This window comes from Chiloscyllium plagiosum, unplaced genomic scaffold, assembly GCF_037043375.1.
Source record: "Chiloscyllium plagiosum isolate Xiang-an unplaced genomic scaffold, Cpla_swu_hap1 HiC_scaffold_18, whole genome shotgun sequence".
In the NCBI taxonomy this organism is placed as follows: Eukaryota; Metazoa; Chordata; class Chondrichthyes; order Orectolobiformes; family Hemiscylliidae; genus Chiloscyllium; species Chiloscyllium plagiosum.
This window is the reverse complement of record NW_028270156.1, coordinates 53140467-53160912: the sequence shown is the minus strand read 5'-3', so window position 1 is coordinate 53160912 and position 20446 is coordinate 53140467. Positions and strand designations below refer to the sequence as shown.

General features: G+C 41.3%; 1 protein-coding gene and 1 long non-coding RNA gene across 3 annotated transcripts in view; one reads left to right on the top strand and one right to left on the bottom strand.

Moving 5' to 3' along the window:
- The window catches only part of LOC122557869 (circularly permutated Ras protein 1), an 82317-nt gene that overhangs the window by 28527 nt on the left and 33344 nt on the right, over positions 1 to 20446 (bottom strand). The window contains exons 5-11 of one of the 2 annotated variants that reach the window (XM_043706013.2): positions 20120 to 20218; positions 19434 to 19525; positions 17260 to 17439; positions 14673 to 14723; positions 3401 to 3490; positions 2573 to 2724; positions 138 to 219 (exon numbers count right to left, since the gene is read on the bottom strand). In XM_043706013.2, the coding sequence (XP_043561948.2) occupies positions 138 to 219; positions 2573 to 2724; positions 3401 to 3490; positions 14673 to 14723; positions 17260 to 17439; positions 19434 to 19525; positions 20120 to 20218 (746 nt within the window). The remainder of the gene's footprint in view (positions 1 to 137; positions 220 to 2572; positions 2725 to 3400; positions 3491 to 14672; positions 14724 to 17259; positions 17440 to 19433; positions 19526 to 20119; positions 20219 to 20446) is intronic. The other variant, XM_087996622.1, reaches the window with a different exon arrangement.
- The window catches only part of LOC122557870 (uncharacterized), a 45253-nt gene that overhangs the window by 22637 nt on the left and 2170 nt on the right, over positions 1 to 20446 (top strand). Inside the window, exon 3 of the long non-coding RNA XR_006313967.2 lies at positions 2230 to 2322. This is a non-coding gene — a long non-coding RNA (uncharacterized LOC122557870). The remainder of the gene's footprint in view (positions 1 to 2229; positions 2323 to 20446) is intronic.

The following is a 20446-nucleotide window of genomic DNA, read 5'->3' as shown; positions in this document are numbered from 1 at the left end:
CCCAACCCAGGAGTGAAAATTGAGGTCACAGTGTTTGCGCTAACATCTTGGAAAAACGAATCCCATTTCCCAGCTCTTTCCTTTAGCCCTGCTTCTGATCCACATTTACTTTAATTTTGAAATGTTACATCACTCACTTTTGACCCAGGTTTCTTTGATGCTATTGATACTGATATCAACGCAGCTGGTCCGAGGGCAGTTGCTCCTTGCTCTCGCATTCTGTCAAGAAAAGGTATCAAGGTGAGGCACAATTCTGTCCTGGACTGTGCTGGATTATCTAAACTTACATTGGTGCAAGTGCTGAAACTATGTTTGTCTAGGCAGATCAAAAAGAGTTTGTATGTTGCTGTTCACCCAAGAGACCACTGTTGGACACTGTATGCACATTAATTGAAGGCAAGAATGATGTATTCATTTTCCTGTTTGTAGTTTTGAGCTGTTGGAGCATATGCATTGTGAACATTGTAATACTCAAGAACAGACAATTCCAAGGATTTGCTATATTTGAGTCCCACTGCTGATTGATATATTGAGCTTTCCAAAAGATTTGATACATTTAGTTTCGTCTAGGAGTAAGGATGTGGCTTATTGTAAGGTTTTCAATAGGTCACTCGAAACACTTCAGGGTTTACTGAAGATAGTCCTGGGTGACAGTTAATTGAAGAAGAAGACATTTCCAATCAGAAGCAAGCTACATGCAGAAAAGATCTGTTTAGCTGGACTGCTGAAAAGGCAGAGTTTAGATCAGAGTGGTGCTGGAAAAGCACAGCAGGTCAAGCAGCATTCAAGGAGCAGGAAAATCGATGTTTCGGGCAAAAGCCCTTCATCAGGAAACTGCCCTGATGAAGGGCTTTTGCCCGAAACGTCGATTTTCCTGCTCCTCGGATGCTGCCTGACCTGCTGTGCTTTTCCAGCACCACTCTGGAAACTCTGGTTTCCAGTATCTGCAGTCCTCACTTTTGCCTTGCTGAAAAGGCAACTGAACTACATGGATTTGGGGACTCTGTCAGAAGTTAAGAGTAGATGAATAGCCCTGTCTTCTTAGAACTCATTTGAAGTTCTAGGATTTAATGAATTGCTGAGCGTTCACCTCAAGACTCCAGAAAAGTCCTGGGGAGACTTAGGAAAAGCCATGTGCCATTAATAGTTCAGTGAATCTGTGAACAAATGTAATGGAAACCCACAAGCAGTATCTGCTTTGTGCGACTGAGCCAGATTAGATCACAGGAAACAAACTTAGGGCAAGTACTGATTGGGTGCACGTCCCTGTGAAGAACTGGAGTTGTGTCTGGGAATAAGTACTGAAGTCCAGTTTTCAAGAATCGAGGGGAGCAGAGTCTGAGAAAAGGAAGGTTCTTTGCCAGAAGTTGAGCAGTTATGAGACATCCTATGACAGAATGGTGTTTGATGGAGGTTCAAGACCAGGTTATCAAAAGTGAAACATTGTAATCTCTTGTGACTTTTAAACCAGATATCGTAACCCACAGTTCACTAATGTCTGCAGATAAATGCTGAGGAATCAGTCAGATTTGTCTTAATGTGTGATTTGATGTATTCTATGGGGTGTTCAACCATATGTTAACCATTTTTACCTCATGTTAAGATTGAATGTTAGAATATAAGTCATATCTATCTTTGTACAGTCTAAACCATCCTTTGTCAATAATATTAGTATGTTTCTTTAAGCAAGTTTTATTTGTACTAAACGTTTCTTCTTTATTGACAGAAGAAACATGGCTGATTTGATTTTAGTACTAAGCCAGATACAGTGTAAAACTTATGTAAATAGCCATCTAAGTACCCTGGTTAAATTTGAAATTCGTTGTGAACACTGAGGGACTGGGACTAAAATGGAGTCAGTGTAACTGTCTAATCTTGGGGATAAGAAAAGAGAAGTGTTGTGCGGGCATTCTCAGTTCATCAACTGGTCTGTTCATGGAGCTGGATCCCAGGAGGATCAGTCACTTGAGCAAAGGAGAGCAATTGATTGAAATCAAACAAAACAAAGTAATGTGAAAGGAATGAGATTAGTGAGGGCATAGGAGCAAGAACTGTCTGTTTAGCTCATCAAAGTTCCAGCTCTGGTATTTAAACACTGTTAGTCTAGTACCCAGCTATAAATGAGTGTTCTTAACATTTGCGCCTGTACAAGTCAGTCTGATAAATTATTCCAGATACTGATATGCCTTTGTATGAATATGATCTTTTTGCACTTTTTCTACTTCTTAGTAACGAATGAGCTCCAGTGCTGCCGGTATGCCTGATTTTGAAACAGAGAGCAAGGAAAGGAATGAAGTGGCTTGAGACTGAGTCCTGAGAAAGGTGAGTGATAAAGCATTTTGCATATTCTTTCCTTGCTTGAATTTTCTTGAAAATGAATTAGGTAATATGCTTCCTGAGGATGTGAGTGGTGAAACCTGGACATCATATTCAGTTCTGGTTAAAGGGAAATATTTCAGTGTAGCTGTGTCTAGCAGGATGTTGTGCGCTGTTTATGTTGCCTAACCTAACTCTAATAAAACAGCAATATGTTTTATGTCCATGGAACAATGGTTTAACATTCATTACTTACTCATGGACCCTATAATTTAGTGCCTGTAGACTTTCTGCAATGCATCGTGGGGCAGGAAACTCTCTCCCTCTTTCCTTCAGATAGTCAGAATCCAATAGCTGATAATCACTCAGTCTTATAGGCTCACCCAGACCATCTCCATAGACTGTTACCTGCAGAGAGGAAGGGAAAAAGTCCCAGTAAGAAACAAGGTTTTTGCTGAATTGTTTGAACCCAACTGAAAACTGTTCATGCACCCAGAATGAATTAATCATCACTGGGGGTTTCTGCCAATTGACCTCTTAACATAGACTTTTGAGGAAGGTTTAACAATTAAGCAGGATCATTGGGTGCATGGAGATCAATCAGAACATTAAAGGGCATCCCAGCAACAACCAGCTTGGGATGTAGGACAACTGCCTCAATTACAGTATTTCTTGTCACCCTGTTAATATTAGACTATTAGATTGAAATTATAGACATTGCGTAGGCCAAAAGATAGGCATAAAGTTGACAATTCTTTATTCAAATTGCAGCCTCGGCTTTCAAAGCATTGCAAATCTCTTTTTTTAAAGTACTTGAAAAGTAGATCTGACCTGATATCTTTTCCATGTCGTGGCACAACCTTTAATTGTACTTTGATCTCTCGGAAGAACTGTTAATAAGACTAATAATTGTTGAAGATGGAGGAAGGAGATAGATTTTTAAACTGTTATGGAGAGGTGTTCTGGTATACCCCCTCAGCCAAACGATAGACTACTAAGTATGCCAGCCATCAATCTAACATGCCCACATATCAGTTTATCCACCCATTGTACCATCTACAGTATTTTCTAAATAGCATTGTACCTCATCATTAAACGTAACCAAGGCAACTCGCTTTTGAGGGCAGGTCTGAGTCATGAGACTCAAAGATCTCAAGATGGCTTCTTGAACACTCTGTAGCAAAGACAATTGCAGTTAGTTTAATTGATCAAGTATGACATGCTCTACATTAGACCATGTCCAATTATAATTCTCCACTATCAAAATGAAGCCACAATGAGAATTCATGACCATCACGATGTATATCAAGTGTCCCAGAGAGAGTTCTCCATTAGGTTTATTTCGGGATGAATTATACCCCAAATTCTCTTTACTGATGAAAGGCATCATTTCAAAATTGATGACATCACGGCATGATGACATCACTGTATTTCTAAACATCACTTATCATCATAAAACACAAATAAGACAAATAAGTACTGAGCTGAATGACTAGTTCAAGGTATATAATGCTCCTGACGTGATTTTGCCTTCAACCGAACATTTTACATGGTTAAACAATCTTTATTTTATCTCCTGTAACAAAAGAATCTGGATGTGGATAATATGCAACTGAAGAATCTGACAGACATTTACTACAACTGGTAATTATGTACAAACTTTGGGCCAGAGTGTTTGCTGGTCAGACAGTAGTTAGTTCAGTGTAGATGGGAGTTATGCAGGGAGAGCCTGTGGAATCCCCATTGTAGTTGGCCCCAAAAGAACTGCTCAGGAAATTGAATTTTCCACTGGGTAATTCCCTATACCTGGTTCCCTCCAAAAGTCTCACTTTAAATTGGAGACTTTGACAGATTTCAATAAGGTTAAGTGAAATAGCTACCCAGGAAAAGTTAGACTATTAAATACAAAGTCTAACTTTGAGTAACTAATCATCTGACGTCATACTTACCTCATACACCCATTACTACACCACCCCAGACCTCTTTTGCTCCCTGACACCCAACAATCCTCAGGACCTGATACCTTTCTGGGTCCCCTACCTCCCACCTACCCCAACCCCAACCCCAAAACCCCTTTCCATCACCATCGGACTCAATGATCTGGTTGTTGGACTCAACCGGACCAGGCCTGACCACACTCTGCCAATGGATCCATCCACCCAATCCTTTTGATTAGATTAGATCACTTCCAGTATGAAAACAGGCCCTTCAGCCCAACAAGTCCACACCGACCCTCTGAAGAGCAACACACCCAGACCTATTCCCCGACATTTACCCCTTCATCTAACACTACGGGCAATTTAACATGGCCAATTCACCTAACCTGCACATCTTTGGGCTGTGGGAGGAAACCGGAGTACCTGGAGGAAACCCACACAGACACAGGGAGAATGTGCAAACTCCACACAGATAGTTGCCCAAGGTGGGAATTGAACCCAGGTCGCTGGCGCTGTGAGGCAGTAGTGCTAACCACTGTGCCACCGTGCCGCCCTTTCTCTGGACCAGTATTTCACTACCTCCTCACTCATCATGTACCTCTTTTAATCTTTGAAGAAAAATGTCCTATATCTTACAAAGGTTAGACAATTGGTTACTAGACAAGATTGTTTGCACTTGACTTCTGAGCATAAGTTATGTTGTGTTTGGTAAACCCTTCTCCACATGTGTTGCACAACAGTACAGGAATGCAATATGAAAATATTGCTTTACTCCTTAACACTCAATGATCACATTTTGCTGGCTGTTTCAGTGTGGACAGTGGGGTGACGACATGATATGGGATATTCTCCATTCAGGACATATGCCTTAAAAGGGTTTGCCAGTAAACTGCAAGCCATTGTCGGACTCTATTCATCCTGGGTTAGTCAATAAACAGAAAATATGAGTCAGTGATGGTCACACTCATTCAGTTGCTAAGTTGTCGAACAACAGGAAATTTAGCAAACTAATCCATTATAGGAGTGTAATCCTACCTGGGCATTTTGAAAAGATCTGTTGCTGCTTTCTTCCAAGGAGTGAATAGAACATTGTAAGGATGTCGAAGCCCCCTGTGCTACTGGGATTAATACAATGACCGTACCTGACATGCATTCATCAATCATTAGGTATCCTGATTTATCCCTGGCCGATATAGAATGCTAGGTGTCTTATTTATTCAATACTCATGTATTCCAAATGTGACATAGACATGGTATGTTGGCAGGAGGCTTTCAGTATTAGAACTTGTTTTATTTTCAAGATGGCACGTCATGATATACTGAGGTCACCTCTCAATGGCCAAAATGATCAATCAATTTGTCTCTCATTTAGTTAACTCTGACCTTTGATGTGTTAGTGTTTTTTGGACCTTCTTAACACTTTGATTGCTGCCAGTGTTGTGGTGCTGAATTGTCTTTTGGTCACCTGTGTTTTATTCTAAAGTCTGGCTTGAGATTTGCAAACACATTTCCTGCACAGTACAGAGGAACCTCGATTATCCGAATATCAGATTATCTGAAGGAGATCTCGAGGTCCCGATAGAAACATTACATCAAAGATGTGTTTCCAACACTGATCGCGCCATTTGTTTACAGTGAATAAAAGTGAACTCAGCTTACTGAAATGCTGCCAAGGACAGTCCTGGAATGATGGGAGCCCAGGCACCATCTCCAAATGACTGACCTCCTGTACTCTCTCTCTCCCCACACACTTTCCTTGGTGTTTTACACAGGGGGGTACCCTAAATTCTCCTTCCCCAGATGATCTCTCCAACAATCTTTTGTACAGAGCAAAAGTGAAACCTGTCAAAAAGTTGCAGTAAAAAGTTATGTGTGTGAGTGTGTGTCTGTGTCTGTGTGCACGCGCGCATGTGCGCACGGCATTTGGAGACTCCACCCCCCAAGATACAGCAGCAGCAGTAGCAATCTTGTCTGTTATATAGCAATATGCAAAAGTAACATGAACCTCATGGACTTGTTGGGGCCCACATGTAAATACTGCTTGTATAGAGAACTAAAACCTGCCACAAACAAGAAAGTAGGTGGTCAAATTTGGTTTTTTATACTTATTTTCATGTGGATTGTAAGAAAGAAGATGCCTAGCTCTCCCATTGCTTTACTTCCTCCCCGACCTGACTTTTATATAAAGACCCAACTGGAGTCTGGACTTGGCTGTGAAGAGTCCTGATGGTGAATCTTGTTGTTGCCATTACTTTGTTTTGATTGTGGAAAGGAACTGTCTCTGATTAGACACACATGGATCACTAAACAGTTTGTAAAATATATGTAAAGGATGTCAATGAGAGAATTGAGCATAAACACGTTTTAAAGATCCAAAGACTGTTCCACTTTGTTTTTTAATTGTTTCTTCAATTCTTCTGAAAACTTTACTGGGAACAATTTAATTATAATGAATTTAGCACCTTCCTGATGTGGGTTTGAGGGTGAAGGTGGCTTTTAATTGGGAGGGTAGCATGTGAAGATCCTTACCATCTCCAGCCAATTAAGCTTCTGTCACCATTTGAATTCAGACAGCAGCAGGTGGGGAAAACACTTCAAGGGCAGTTTGAAAAGCAAATTGCTGTTGGGTTTGGTTGCGAGCTTTTGAGAGGGTCTACTCTTTCAAAGGCACAGTGGATGGGTGGCATGGTGGCTCAGTGGTTAGCACTGCTGCCTCACAGTGGCAGGGACCCAGGTTCAATTCCTGCCTCGGGCAGCCTTCTATGTGGAGTTTGCACATTCTCCCTGTGTCTGCATGGGTTTCCTCCCACAGTCCAAAGATGTGCAAGTCAGGTGAATTGGCCATTCTAAATTGCCAGTAGTGTTAGGGGAATGGGTCTGGGTGGGTTGCTCTTCGGAGGGTCAGTGTGGACTTGTTGGGCTGAAGGGCCTGTTTCCACACTGTAGGGAATCTAATTTAATCACTCATAGATTGGTGCTGGGTCCACTACTTTTCATCATTTATATAAATGATTTGGATGTGAGCTTATGAGGTATAGCTAGTAAGTTTGCAGATGACACCAAAATTGGAGGTGTAGTGGACAGTGAAGAGGGTTACCTCAGATTATAACAGGATCTTGACCAGATGGGCCAATGGGCTGAGAAGTGACAAATGGAGTTTAATTCAGATAAATGTGAGGTGCTGCATTTTGGGAAAACAAATATTAGCATGGTAAGGTCCTAGGGAGTGTCGCTGAACAAAGAGATCTTGGAGTGCAGGTTCATAGTGCCTTGAAAGTAGATTAGCAGGTAGATAGAATAGTGAAGAAGGTGTTTGGTATGCTTTCCTTTATTGGTCAGAGTATTGAGTACAGGAGTTGGGAGGTCATGTTGCAGCTGTACAGGACATTGGTTAGACGATTTTTGGAGTATTGCATGCAATTCTGCTCTTCTTCCTAGGGTTGGAGGATTTGAGCTATAGGGGAGTTTGAATAGGCTATTTCCCTGGAGCGTCGGACGCTGAGGGGTGACCTTATAGAGGTTTATAAAATCATGAGGGGCATGGATAGGGTAAATAGAAAATGTCTTTTCCCTGGGTTGGGGGAGTCCAGAACTAGAGGGTGGAGGTTTAGAGTGAGAGGGGAGAGATATAAAAGAGACCTAAGGGCCAACTTTTTCACATAGAGGGTGGTGCATGTGTGGAATTGGCTGCCAGAGGAAGTGGTGGAGGTGAGTACAATTGCAACATGCAAAAAGCATTTGGATGGGTATATGAATAGGAAGGGTTTGGAGGGATATGGTCTGGGTGCTGGCAGGTGGGACTAGATTGTTTTGGGATATCTGGTCGGCATGGACAAATTGGACCAAAGCGTCTGTTTCCGTGCTGTACATCTCTATGACTCTATGAGTTCCTGATTGAGGGACCAGCACGTTATACTGGGGGATAGCATCAGTGGAGTGCTGAGAACCATCTGCACCTTTCCTCCAATCCCCCTCTCCCCCATCAGTTCCCATCCATTGGATCCCTTTTAACTTTGGCGTTGGGTTCCTTGGCAATTCAGAGTCTCTTGTGAGTGCATTGCCTGCATAGAATATGGAACATAGAATAGGATAGCACAGGACAGCCCTCAATGTTGTGTTGATCCTTTATCCTATTCTAAGATTAATGTAAACAATCTACCCTGCATTTTACTATCATCCACGTGCTTATCCAAGAGTCACTGAAATGTCCCTAATGTAACTGCCTCTACTACCACTGCTGGCAGTACATTCCACGCACCCACCACTCTTTGTGTAAAGAACTTACCTCTGATATCTCCCAAAAATCTTCCTCCAATCACCTTAAAATTATGCCCTTTGTGATAGACATTTCCGCCATGGGAAAAAGTCTCTAGCTATCCACTCTATCTATGCCTCTCATCATCTAGTACATCTCTATCAAGTCACCTCTCATCCTTCTTCACTGCAATGTGAAAAGCCCTAGCTCCCTCAACCTTTTTTCATAAGACATGCCCTCCAGTCCAGGCAGCATCCTGGTAAATCTCCTCTGCACCATCTTCAAAGCTTCCACATCCTTCCTATATTGAGGCGATCAGAACTGAACACAATATTCTAAGTGTGGTGTCACCAAGGCTTTATAGAGCTGCAGCATAACCTCGCGGCTCTTAAATTCGACCTCCCTGCTAACACACCATATGCTTTCTTAACAACCCTATCAACTTGGGTGGCAACTTTGAGGAATCTATGGTAGACACCAAGATTGCCCTGTTCCTCCACATTGCCAAGAATCTTGCCTTTAACCCCGTAATCTGTATTCAAATTCGACCTTCCAAAACAAATCACTTCACACTTTTCCAGTTTGAACTCCATCTACCACTTCTCAGCTCAGCTCTGCATCCTGTCAATCCAACCAACAACAGCCATCCACAATATCTACAATTCTACCAACCTTCATGTCATTGGCAAAATTACTAACTCACCCTTCCATTTCCTTATTCAAGTCATTTGTAAAAATCACAAAGAGGAGAGGTCCCAGAACAGATTTCTGCACAACACTACTAGTCACTGAGCTCCAGGCTGAATGCTTTCCATCTACTAACATCTTCTGTCCTCTATAGGTCAACCAATTCCGAATCTAGACAGCCAAATTTCCCTGTATCCCATGCCTTCTCAATGAGCCTATCGTGAGGAACCTAATCAAACACCTTGCTAAAATCCATATACATCACATCCTCAATGTGTTTTGTCACATCCTCAAATACTTCAGTAAGGCTTGTGAGGTATGAACGGCCTCTTACAAAGCCATGATGACTACCTCTAATCAAGCTATCCTTTTCCAAATAATCATAAATCCTGTCTCTCAGAATCCTCTCCAATAATTTGCCCACCACTGACGTAAGACTGACTGGTCTATAATTCCCAGAGTTATCCCTCTCCCCTTTCTTGAAAAAGGGAATAACATTTGTCAGGAGAAAGTGAGGACTGAGATGCTGGAGATCAGAGTTGAGAATGTGTTGCTGGAAAAGCACAGCACATCAGGCAGCAACCGAGGAGCAGGAAAATTGATGTCTCAGCCATAAGCCCTTCATCAGGAATGAGGCTTGTGAGCCAAAGGGGTAGAGAGATAAATAGGAGGGGGGAGGCTGGGGAAGACGTTAGCTGAGAGTGCAATAGGTAGATGAAAGTGGGGGTAATGGTGATAAGTCAGACAGGAGGATGTAGCAGATAGGTGAAAGAAGATGGACAGGTAGGACAGTTCAAGAGAGCAGTGCTGAGTTAGACGGTTGGATTTGCGATAAGGTGGGGGGGAGGAGAAATGAGGAAACTGGTGAAATCCACATTAATTCTGTGTGGTTGGAGGGTCCCAAGACAGAAGATGAGGCGTTCTTTCTCCAGGTGTCAGGTGGTTAGGGTTTGGCAGTGGAGAAGGCCCAGCACCTACATGTCCTTGGTGGAATTGGAGGGGGAGTTGACATGTTCAGCCACGAGGTGGTGAGGTTGCTTCATGCATGTGTCCCAAAGCTGTTCCCTTAAGCGTACTGCAAGTAGGCGTCTTGTCTTCCCAATATAGAGAATAACATTTGCCACCCTCCAATCATCTGATAGTACTCCAATGGACCGTGAGGATGCAAAGATCATCGCCAAAGGCACAGCAATCTCTTCCCTTGTTTCCTGTAGTAACTTTGGGTATATCCCATCTGGCCCAGAGGATTTATCTATCCTTATGCTTTTCAAACTTACCGGCATATCCTCCTTCCTAACATTAAACTGTTTGAGCGTATCAGCCTGTTTCATGAATGACAAGCTCTCTCTCACTACTCTCTCACTGAAGCAAGTATTCATTAAGGACCACCCCTCACTCCTCTGACTCCAGGCACAAGTTCCCTTCACTATCCCTGATCAGCCCTATCTTCACTCTGGCCATCCTCTTGTTCCTGACATAAGTTGTAGAATTCCTTGGGTTTTTTTCTTAATCTTTTCCACCAAAGCTTTTTCATGCTCTCCTAAGTGCATTCTTCAGTTCCTTCCTGGCTACCTTGTAACCCTCTAGAGCCCTATCTGATCCTTGCTTCCACAACCTTAAGTAAACTTTCTTCTTCCTCTTGACTAGATGTTCCACATCTCTTGCCATCCAAGGTTTCTTCCCACCATCCCTTCCTTACCTCAATGAGACAAGCCTATCCAGCACTCACAGCAAGTGCTCCCTAAACAGCCTCCACATTTCTGTCGTGCATTTCCCTGAGAATATCTGCTCCCAATTTATGCTCCACAGTTCTTGCCTAATAGCATTATAATTCCCCTTCCCAGAATTAAGTACTTTCCCAACTGTCTGCTCCTATCCCTCTCCATGACTATAATGAAGGTCAGGGAGTTGTGATCATTATCACCGAAATGCTCTCCCACCGAGAGATCTGACACCTGACTTGGTTTGTTGCCAAGAACCAAATCAAATATGGCTTCCCCTCTAGTTGGCCTATCTACATACTGAATCAGGAATCCTTCCTGGACACACCTGACAAAATCTGCTCCATCCAAACTATTTGCACCAAGGAGGTTCCAATCAATAATAGGGCAGTTGCCTCCAATCCTGGTTACACTCTCTGCAATTGAGATTTGCTTGCCTCCAATTGACCGGGAGCTCTCTGGGGTGGACAGAATCTCCTGCCTGAAAACAGACAGGAGTTTCCCAATGAAGACAATATATCGCTCTTGCCATTCTCCACTGGCAGGTGAAATCTCCATTTCCTGGATTAAATTCTGCCCAGTGTTGTCAGCAACAATTTTATAACATAGAAGCTTGGACAATGAGTACAGGGTCAATGGGTTATAGTCCAACAGGTTTAATTGGAAGCACTAGCTTTCAGAGCGGCGCTCTGAAAGCTAGTGCTTCCAATTAAACCTGTTGGACTATAACCTGGTGATGTGTGATTTGTAACTTTGTACACGCCAGTCCAAAACCAGCATCTCCAAATCAGGGTCAATGGGATTTGATAATAGAAGGAATTACTAGTGAGCTTTCTTGTGTTACTGTATCATTAACCAAAATCCAATCATACAATTAGAACCAGCACGTGCCCTACCTGATTCACCTCGTACCCTGCTAACTCATGGACATCAGACAATGCAGTAGGGAACCAGGCTTGAATCCAGCAGCTTTTGGTATCACAGCACAAATTGGCACAGCTATGGGGAAAGCCTTTTTTGATTGAAACCAAAACCCAGAAAACTTCCAGTTCAATTTCCGTAATTGAAATGACAGTTTAGTTCTTCAGAAGTATCTGAGATCTCCTGGCTCTCCTATGACAAAAATAGTTCTTTTACACACTCTCATGTACGTGTGGTTATCAGAAACAATTTTCAAGTACCTGTGCAGCCAACACAATATTATTTTGAAATATGCCAGTTTGTGCAATGAAACTTGCTTTTAGCCCCTGCTTTATGTTTCACTTTCAGCATTATTTCTTTCAGATAGTACCTAATGGTGAGAAAGCGGTTTCAAAGTTTCTGTGTTGTTTTCAGTTTCTCCCTGCTGTATGTTGCCATGGCTACAGCAAAATGCACAGGAAAGAGGTCTGACCCCAGATAAAATAAAGTCCAAAGGTTCCCGTTCACTCTCTGAGAGGCCCTAAATTGGGTTGGAAACTCTGCCCATGTAAAGATTTACCTGTGACCACAGAGGTATTTTCAACAGTCCAGAGTGAAATAACTCTGTAGATGCTGGTATACCACCAACAGGGCTCTCTGGTTGGACCAGATTAACAGCCCCAAACAGGGAACTCATATTCTATGAGTTACAATCACTACCCAGAGTTGTCTTACCCTGGGATTGGGATCTGCTAGAGGCTGATATTAACAGGTACTCAGACACATAGCAGCCAGCTGAATGACAGCAGGAGTGTTCACCTGGAGGTCATAGGTTTGGGCCTACCCTTCAACAATTTCTCAGAAACATTCTCTCTTATTTTGATCTTGTTTATAAAATGGGTAGTCCACACCAGCATTTTCTGGAGTGATTTTCCTGTGGCAGGTCTTCTAACCTCTTTCCAGTGGTGCCCACTTACTGAGAAATGGCAGGTTTAGGAAAGTTTATCGAGGTTAATGATGGAGGTTCCAGATGGACACATCCTGACATTTACACCAAAATTATGGATTCACAGATGTCCAAACTTTTGTTTTTAAATGAGTTTATGGTGGTGAGATATTCACCTCTGTTCAAAAAAAAATGTTCCTGATTATGAAACTTTGAACAGGATCTTTGTGTTACAAAAGGATCTCTGAATGCAGAATCCCAGTGGCACAATTTGGGCTCTTGAGCTTTAGTGAGCATTCTCACATTCTGCCTCTGTGTCCCTCTGCAGAACCTGCAGAGAACTAGAATAACATTAACACCAAGCGGCTATGCCATTTCCCATAGTGCTCCATCAGACCCCACTAGAATTTCAGCAGGAGATGGGCAGAACCTCAGTGGTGTTGGATCCAAAATCCAATTTCACTTGATGTGTAACACACAGCATCCAACAAATGTGAGACCACACTCTGTACAAGTGTGTTAAGATTTACCAACTACAGTAGAATTTCAGGGACTCAATGTAGAAAATGATTCCTAATTGCAGTGCTCCTTCTTTAGAGAGATATTAATGAAAACACTTTTGAAAGATTAGTAATAATAATGCTGCCTTTTCAAGAGATGCTATGCAAAATTACTCTTTAAAGCGATATATTCTTTAAAACATGATGATGAAATTCTGAGAAAAGGGATCTTCCAAGTAGGACCATATTGAAACAAGGTGGTGAATCAAACAGAGAGCTTAATAAACATTTTCAGGAACCTATTAATTAAAGTAAGGAAGGTGAAGAATGGAAAATAAGCAATCAGCTTAGCAACAAAATGGTTGTTGAATAATTGATAATATTTATAATTTATTTCAGAGATTTACACATATAGGGTTGAATTTAAAACATATGCATCTTGCTAGAATGAAAGAAGTGACTAGTTTTCTAAATTGTTTCCTTTTTCTTTAGTTTGCTACTTATTCTCCACTATTGAATCACTTCCAACTAAACTGATACAAGTGTATCTGCACAAACAAGCCAGCCACAACTGGTACTGCAAAACTCCTTGGAGGCCCACTTCTAAACCTGCAGCTCCATGAAAAACTAAAATTGAGAGAAGCAGGAGCAAAGTATGGCGTCTTCTCAGATTTATTTCCCTAATCAGATCTCCATTCAATGTCTCTTTCCTTTGTCACTGTGACAGGCATCTTCCTCTTGAGAAAATGGGTGAGGAGTGTAGTGGGATCGGGGGAGGGAGGAGAATATTCAGTTTTTTTTTAGATTACTTACAGTGTGGAAACTGGCCCTTCGGCCCAACAAGTCCATACCAACCCACCGAAACGCAACCCACCCAGACCCATTCCCCTACGTTTATCCCTTCACCTAACACTGCGGGCAATTTAGCATGGCCAATTCACCTAACCTGCACATTTTTGGACTGTGGGAGGAAACCAGAGCACCCGGAGACACGGGGAGAATGTGCAAACTCCACACAGTCAGTCGTCTGAGGCAGGAATTGAACCCGGGTCTCTGGTGCAGTGAGGCAGCAGTGCTAACCACTGTGCCACCGTGCCGCCCATCAGTCTTTTTATGAGCGGGAGGTTTGTCCAGTGATGTGCTACTGTGACTGGCAACCGTTAGTTATAAGCTGATATCAAACAATATTGGAAATAAGAGAACAACTGTTAAAGGTGAAGAAGTTATGAGGTAACAAACTGTAGTTCTGTCACATAGATGGATTTTCTTGTGCCTATTTCCAAACCAGGGTTTTGAGGCAAGGTATTCAGTGGAGCTACAGAAGACCCAGTGTGCCATGCAACTCAACATTCAGTACATTACCCTTCAGGTCTCCACACCTCACTCCGAAGCAACGAAGCAAACATTTACCTGCAATCTTGATACATGAACTGTTCTGGAACTGTCATCAGAAACTTCAATCTATAAAACAGAACAGAGGATCTTGAGTTATTTTAGATATGGCTTCTGCATTAGGTGTAAACAATTCTAATGGCCCCATGTTGACCATTATGCTGCATTTCAAGCATCCAAAAGTATTGGGTCTTTGTATTGGAAACTATTAAGGAAGCCATGTATAAATAATGAAATATACCCTCTGAAAACAAGACATCTGAAGGATAAATATCATGATGTATTTAATGGACCTTTTCTATCACTAACATCATAATTCTTGCTCTTCTTATACTACGCCCACGTTTCCCACTCTGTTTTCTATTTTTGAAATCTCTTAATATTTCACATATTACAAACTCTGTAAAGTTCAGCATCTCACTAACACTTAATTTTGTCAAATTATCTCTAAGCTCTTCAAGCAATAAATGCCTTTGGATAGTAGAGACAGTTACTTTGCTAAACCCAACAACCACTGTACACCTTCAAGATGCCATTTCATCTACTTTTATTGATGTTGATTCAAGGAGCAATGCTTGACAGTCATAAAAGGAAACTCTTTGCTATCCTTTAAAAAAGTGTCATGAGATTACTAACATCCACTGAATCAGTAAAGCAGTCAGATTGGACCTCAGTTTATTATCTTGTCAAGGGCATGGATTTTCAAATGGATACAATGGAGCAGCTTTGATGGGACTTACTCATCGGGACCCAGCAGAATCCATGCCAGGGATAAGAATTGCTCAGAAAATTGAAACTTCTGGTAGGGCAATTATTCTGTGTGTGGAACCTTCTAACAAATGCCCCATAAAGATGGAAATTCAAATGTTCTGATTCAGTTAAGTTTAATAGTTACCCATGAGAAGTTAGAAAATTATAAACTCTAACCTCTGGATAATAATGCAACAGAACCTCTAACTCCTGCCTAACACCACCAACTACCCTTCCCTGAATTCCTACACATGCACATATCCAAAGACACAGACACATGCATCAATACATAGACACACACTAATACACACACACCCATCAGTACACACAAGCACCCGCCTATACACACCGCATGCTAATAAACACATGCTAATACACACACACACCAATACAAACACACATCCACACACCAATACATACATACACCAATACATTTTCTCACACAGACATGCATCACGAACACACACCAACACACACCCAACATAGGCACATGCACACAGACACCACCATACATACACACCAACACACCCACCAACACATACACGCCCCCATACACCAACACACACAAGCATGAACACACATACAGCCACACTAACACACACCACATACACATTGACATACACCCCAACACATGCACACCAAAGCACATACTCACACACTCACAAACACACACACAAACACAAATACAACACATCCACATACACACCAATACACATAGGACCAATCCCCCACCTGAGATGACACTCCCCTCCAGCCAGCCAGACAATACCTGCCCCCACTGGCTTACTTCCCATACCCATCCTTTGTATCCAACAACATTGCAGGATGCCCCCATCCAGGAGTGCTCAGTGCAGATAGGATTGAAACATAAGTGGGCAATTTTTAAACTGATCCAGAATAGTTTGTTAGCCCAAAGTATGACTTTCTGACTCAGAAAAAGAATACTATCAATTGGACCAAGCTGCTACTCCTATCGGTATTAATTTCACTTCAAAGGGTGCAAGATAATCTAAAATGTACATGTCACGTATGTTTTGTTTGTTTCCGAGCTCGATGTCTATGTTGTTCAACTGCAGCCTAATGAATGGCATGGATAATTTAATTCAGAGTCAAGATTAGAGTGGTGCTGGATAATTTAATTGTCCAGGCACCACAGCACATAGTTCTTAATAACTGTGTTCACTAACCAAAACATTTCTGAACCAACATGGGTACACACCAAAAGCTAATCACATTATGTTGCAGATACAGTCACGTCAATCTTCCTACTTAAGGTTTTGGATGGGCTCTTGAAGACAGTTTGCATCCAGTAAAAAATCCACAGTTTTAAAACCCACTTTGACTCCAAAATGGATGATGGGAGACAGAAAAAAAGAGCCAAGCAGAAAATTTCAAACATAATGGTACCAAGAAAAATATAATTGACCTGAGGAGTCAGATTTGCAGAATTAAAATATTTGTCCCTATGTTTTCAGAAAATTTCCCTGATTTCCTGAAATAACATGATGCTGGTTCACCAGAGAAATAGAATTCAGGTTAGGTGAATTGGCTAAGGCCAGTCATAATTATGTATTTTATATTCTGTAGGGTTAGGGTTACAATAATAAGGCTTTCCCCAAATTTTGAGTAGCTTTATTATTGTACCTATAATGATTATCTGTGTAAAACTATTTTTAGTGGTGTAAATAAGTAAACAAGTTTGTCCTCCCTGATGGAGAGTTTTCTAAAGACATTGGTTGATAGTAGGCATTAGCATACAATGTGATGTTGCTCTTGACATATGAAGTTACTTCCAAGAGTCAAATGAATTTTCTGTGTGTGGGTATCTCTGATATACCACAGGAGCTCTCCTTACCTCATTGGTTGCACACATGCTTCCAGAGACATCAATGCAAAAAACAACCAAGGAGTCGTCCACATTTATGTAATCTTCATTGGTAGACCCTGAGAGATATATGACATCTTGACTTTTGGGTATTGTACTGAAGGATCGAGTGATCACATTCTGCTTACTACAGAATTCGCAAGGCCATATCTGGATAAGAAAGGGAAAAGACCAACAGTTAGAGATTTAATGGAAAAGTAAAGTGGATAAACAATTACAGTGGGTGGCACGGTGGCACAGTGGTTAGCACTGCTGCCTCACAGCGCCAGAGACCCGGGTTCGGTTCCCGCCTCCGGCGACTCTGTGTGGAGTTTGCACGTTCTCCCCGTGTCTGCGTGGGTTTCCTCCGGGTGCTCCGGTTTCCTCCCACAGTCCAAAAATGTGCAGGTTAGGTGAATTGGCCATGCTAAATTGCCCGTAGTGTTAGGTAAGGGGCAAATGTATGGGTGGGTTGCGCTTCGGTGGGTCGGTGTGGACTTGTTGGGCCGAAGGGCCTGTTTCCACACTCTAAAGTAATCTAATCTACTGATAACTCATAATATCAAGTTAGAGTATGGAGTTCTGGAGTAGGACTGACAGGTGTAACCTGTTACCAGACTAATATTAAAATGGGCACGCCATTTAATCACAACTATTTAACATTTTTGTTTTATTTTGCCCTTTGTCATATGTGATGATCTTCAAATATGAAATAGGGAAAATTTTAATTTCTTTAAAATTCATGGATAATCTGTAATTGTTTCAAAACTATTTGAAAAGAACCAGGAGGACTGTGGATGCTGGAAATCAGAAAAAAAACAGAAATTGCTGGAAGTGTTCAGCTGGTCTGGCAGCATCTGTGGAGAGAAAACAGTGTTAATGTTTCAGACCCAAAAGATTAACTCTGATTTCTCTCCATAGATCCTGCCAGATATACTAAGCTTTTCCAGTAATTTCTGTTTTTGTATTTGAAAAGGATATTTATATGTTAGTATTAATTGTAAGGGGATAAATGGTGATTTTCTTGGATATGAAGAAAATACCTGTCAACTGGTGATTCTTGACATGGATACAGTACCAAGAGGAAGGAGGCTATGTTGTGGAAACCTTTCAGCCAAAGACAAAGGGGAACTAGAGGTAGGCAGAAAGTGACAGATGATGAAGACTGAAGGAGGAACACAGGATGTGTGTGAGGCAAAATCAGATAGAAAATTATGAATAGGTCAGTTTTCATTTTCACAGTAAGAAGAAAAATAGAATTCCAGAAGTTCTAGGAGAAGTTTTATGAATGTCCTAAATGGGACTGAATCCTAAAAGGAGTTTAAGTAGTTCAGACATGCAAAAAAAACTGAATGTTTATATAAAAGGGCCAGATTGTGAACTGAGTACTGTCGGTTGGTTGATTGTATGCCTACCAGGACTGACATGACCAAGTTTGTAGACATGTTGTCAGTGTCAACTGTATCCAGGACATTCATACAACTGCCAGTGAACACAATGCAAGGGCTGAATCGATTGGGTGGGTAAATGATCAATCCTATGTATCAGAGGCTCAGTTAGAGAACTTTAGAATGCAGAAGCTAATGCTTGTGCCATTTGTCTTTTAAGATATTTCTTAATCAACTTTTTAAGAGATGTTAATATACCTCTCTGAAGTAAGTGGGTTACTCTTTGGAGGGTCGGTGTGGACTTGTTAGTTTCCATACTGTAGAGATTCTAAGTAAAGTGGGATTTGAGACCAGGTCTCCTGGCTCAGAGTTAGGGACACTACCACTGCATCATGACAGCTGTTCATCTGCCCTTTTAATTTGTGTTTAATTAATATTGCTTCTGATTCATGTTAAAGTAATAGTTACTAAAAGTAAAATCATTTGGTTATTTTTTCATTTGAGGGTGGTGCATGATCATGAAGTAAATTAAAATGGCATTAGCTTCCTTCTCAATTGAAAGTGTTATGAAGTTTTCCATTACAAGTTCACAATTCTCAGTAATCATGCAACAAGGATAATCCAACATTAGTAACTGGGGAACCACAGCAATGAAGACTGTTATATATCATAATCTTTGAATTTATAGATTCAATGCATTGAACGATGCTTTTAAAAAGGATTTAGATTCTCAATTATGCCCAACATTCACCATTATAGTACTGCTGTGGAACTCACAATATCTGCATATTTCTGGTAAATCCGACTAATGCTGGACAAAGCTGCTGAACATCTTTGGCAGTAGATAGCTTTCACAGCCTGGGTTTGCACTGTAACACAGCAGAAAGAAAGTGTTCAAGTTCAGTCTGACTCAGTTGGTACAACACTCACATCAGATTTAACAGTCGGTTCCAACAACCTTCAATTCCATCAGATTTGCTCAGACTGGCTTCCGACCCGCGGAACTGATCAGGATTCATTACAACATCCTTCAACCCAACCATTCAACTGACCTCTTTGAAATTGACAATGCATAATTAAGTGAAACATTAAGTGATGCACGGGTTAAAATGCTGACCATCAGCGAGAAAAAAGCTGTTAGCAATGCATGAAAGCAAATTCACCAGACAGGTCTAACAACACTAGTAAGTAATTTTATATGGAAGGTTTTACTGTGAAATGTGTTCAGGCACTATATATACAAACCTTCTTCATATGACCTAGTGATTCACAGCAACAGAGGGGAAGAATTATGTAATGCGATTTATGGGATGGTTAAAGTAGAAAACCAGCATTGTGAGAAAACTAGCTGTATATCTGTTTTCCATTTTAGTGTAAAAGATCAAAGGATTAAGCCTATAATAAGCATTTGGATCCCTTTAACTTTCTATACAAAAGAACAATGAACCCAGTCATGCACTTACAATTACTGACGTCTACCAATTTTCCCAGGTTAACAGAGACCACGTTCACATTGGCTTTCTTACTTGGCTGAGAACCAGTGTTCTTAGGGGCTGGAAAAGCTAGAAGAATGCAGCGACATTGCAATATTAAAACCCCGTCTTATACTCTATTAATTATTAATATATTAATCATCAACTTACAAACAGGCCAGCAACAATGTCAATCAACTCAATAATGAAACAGTGGAGCAAGAGTGCATGTCAGAAATGACCAAGAGTAAGTTACATGTAATAAGAGTAATTAATGTACATGTTACGTGTCCTCCAGATCACTCCCAGCATTTTAAT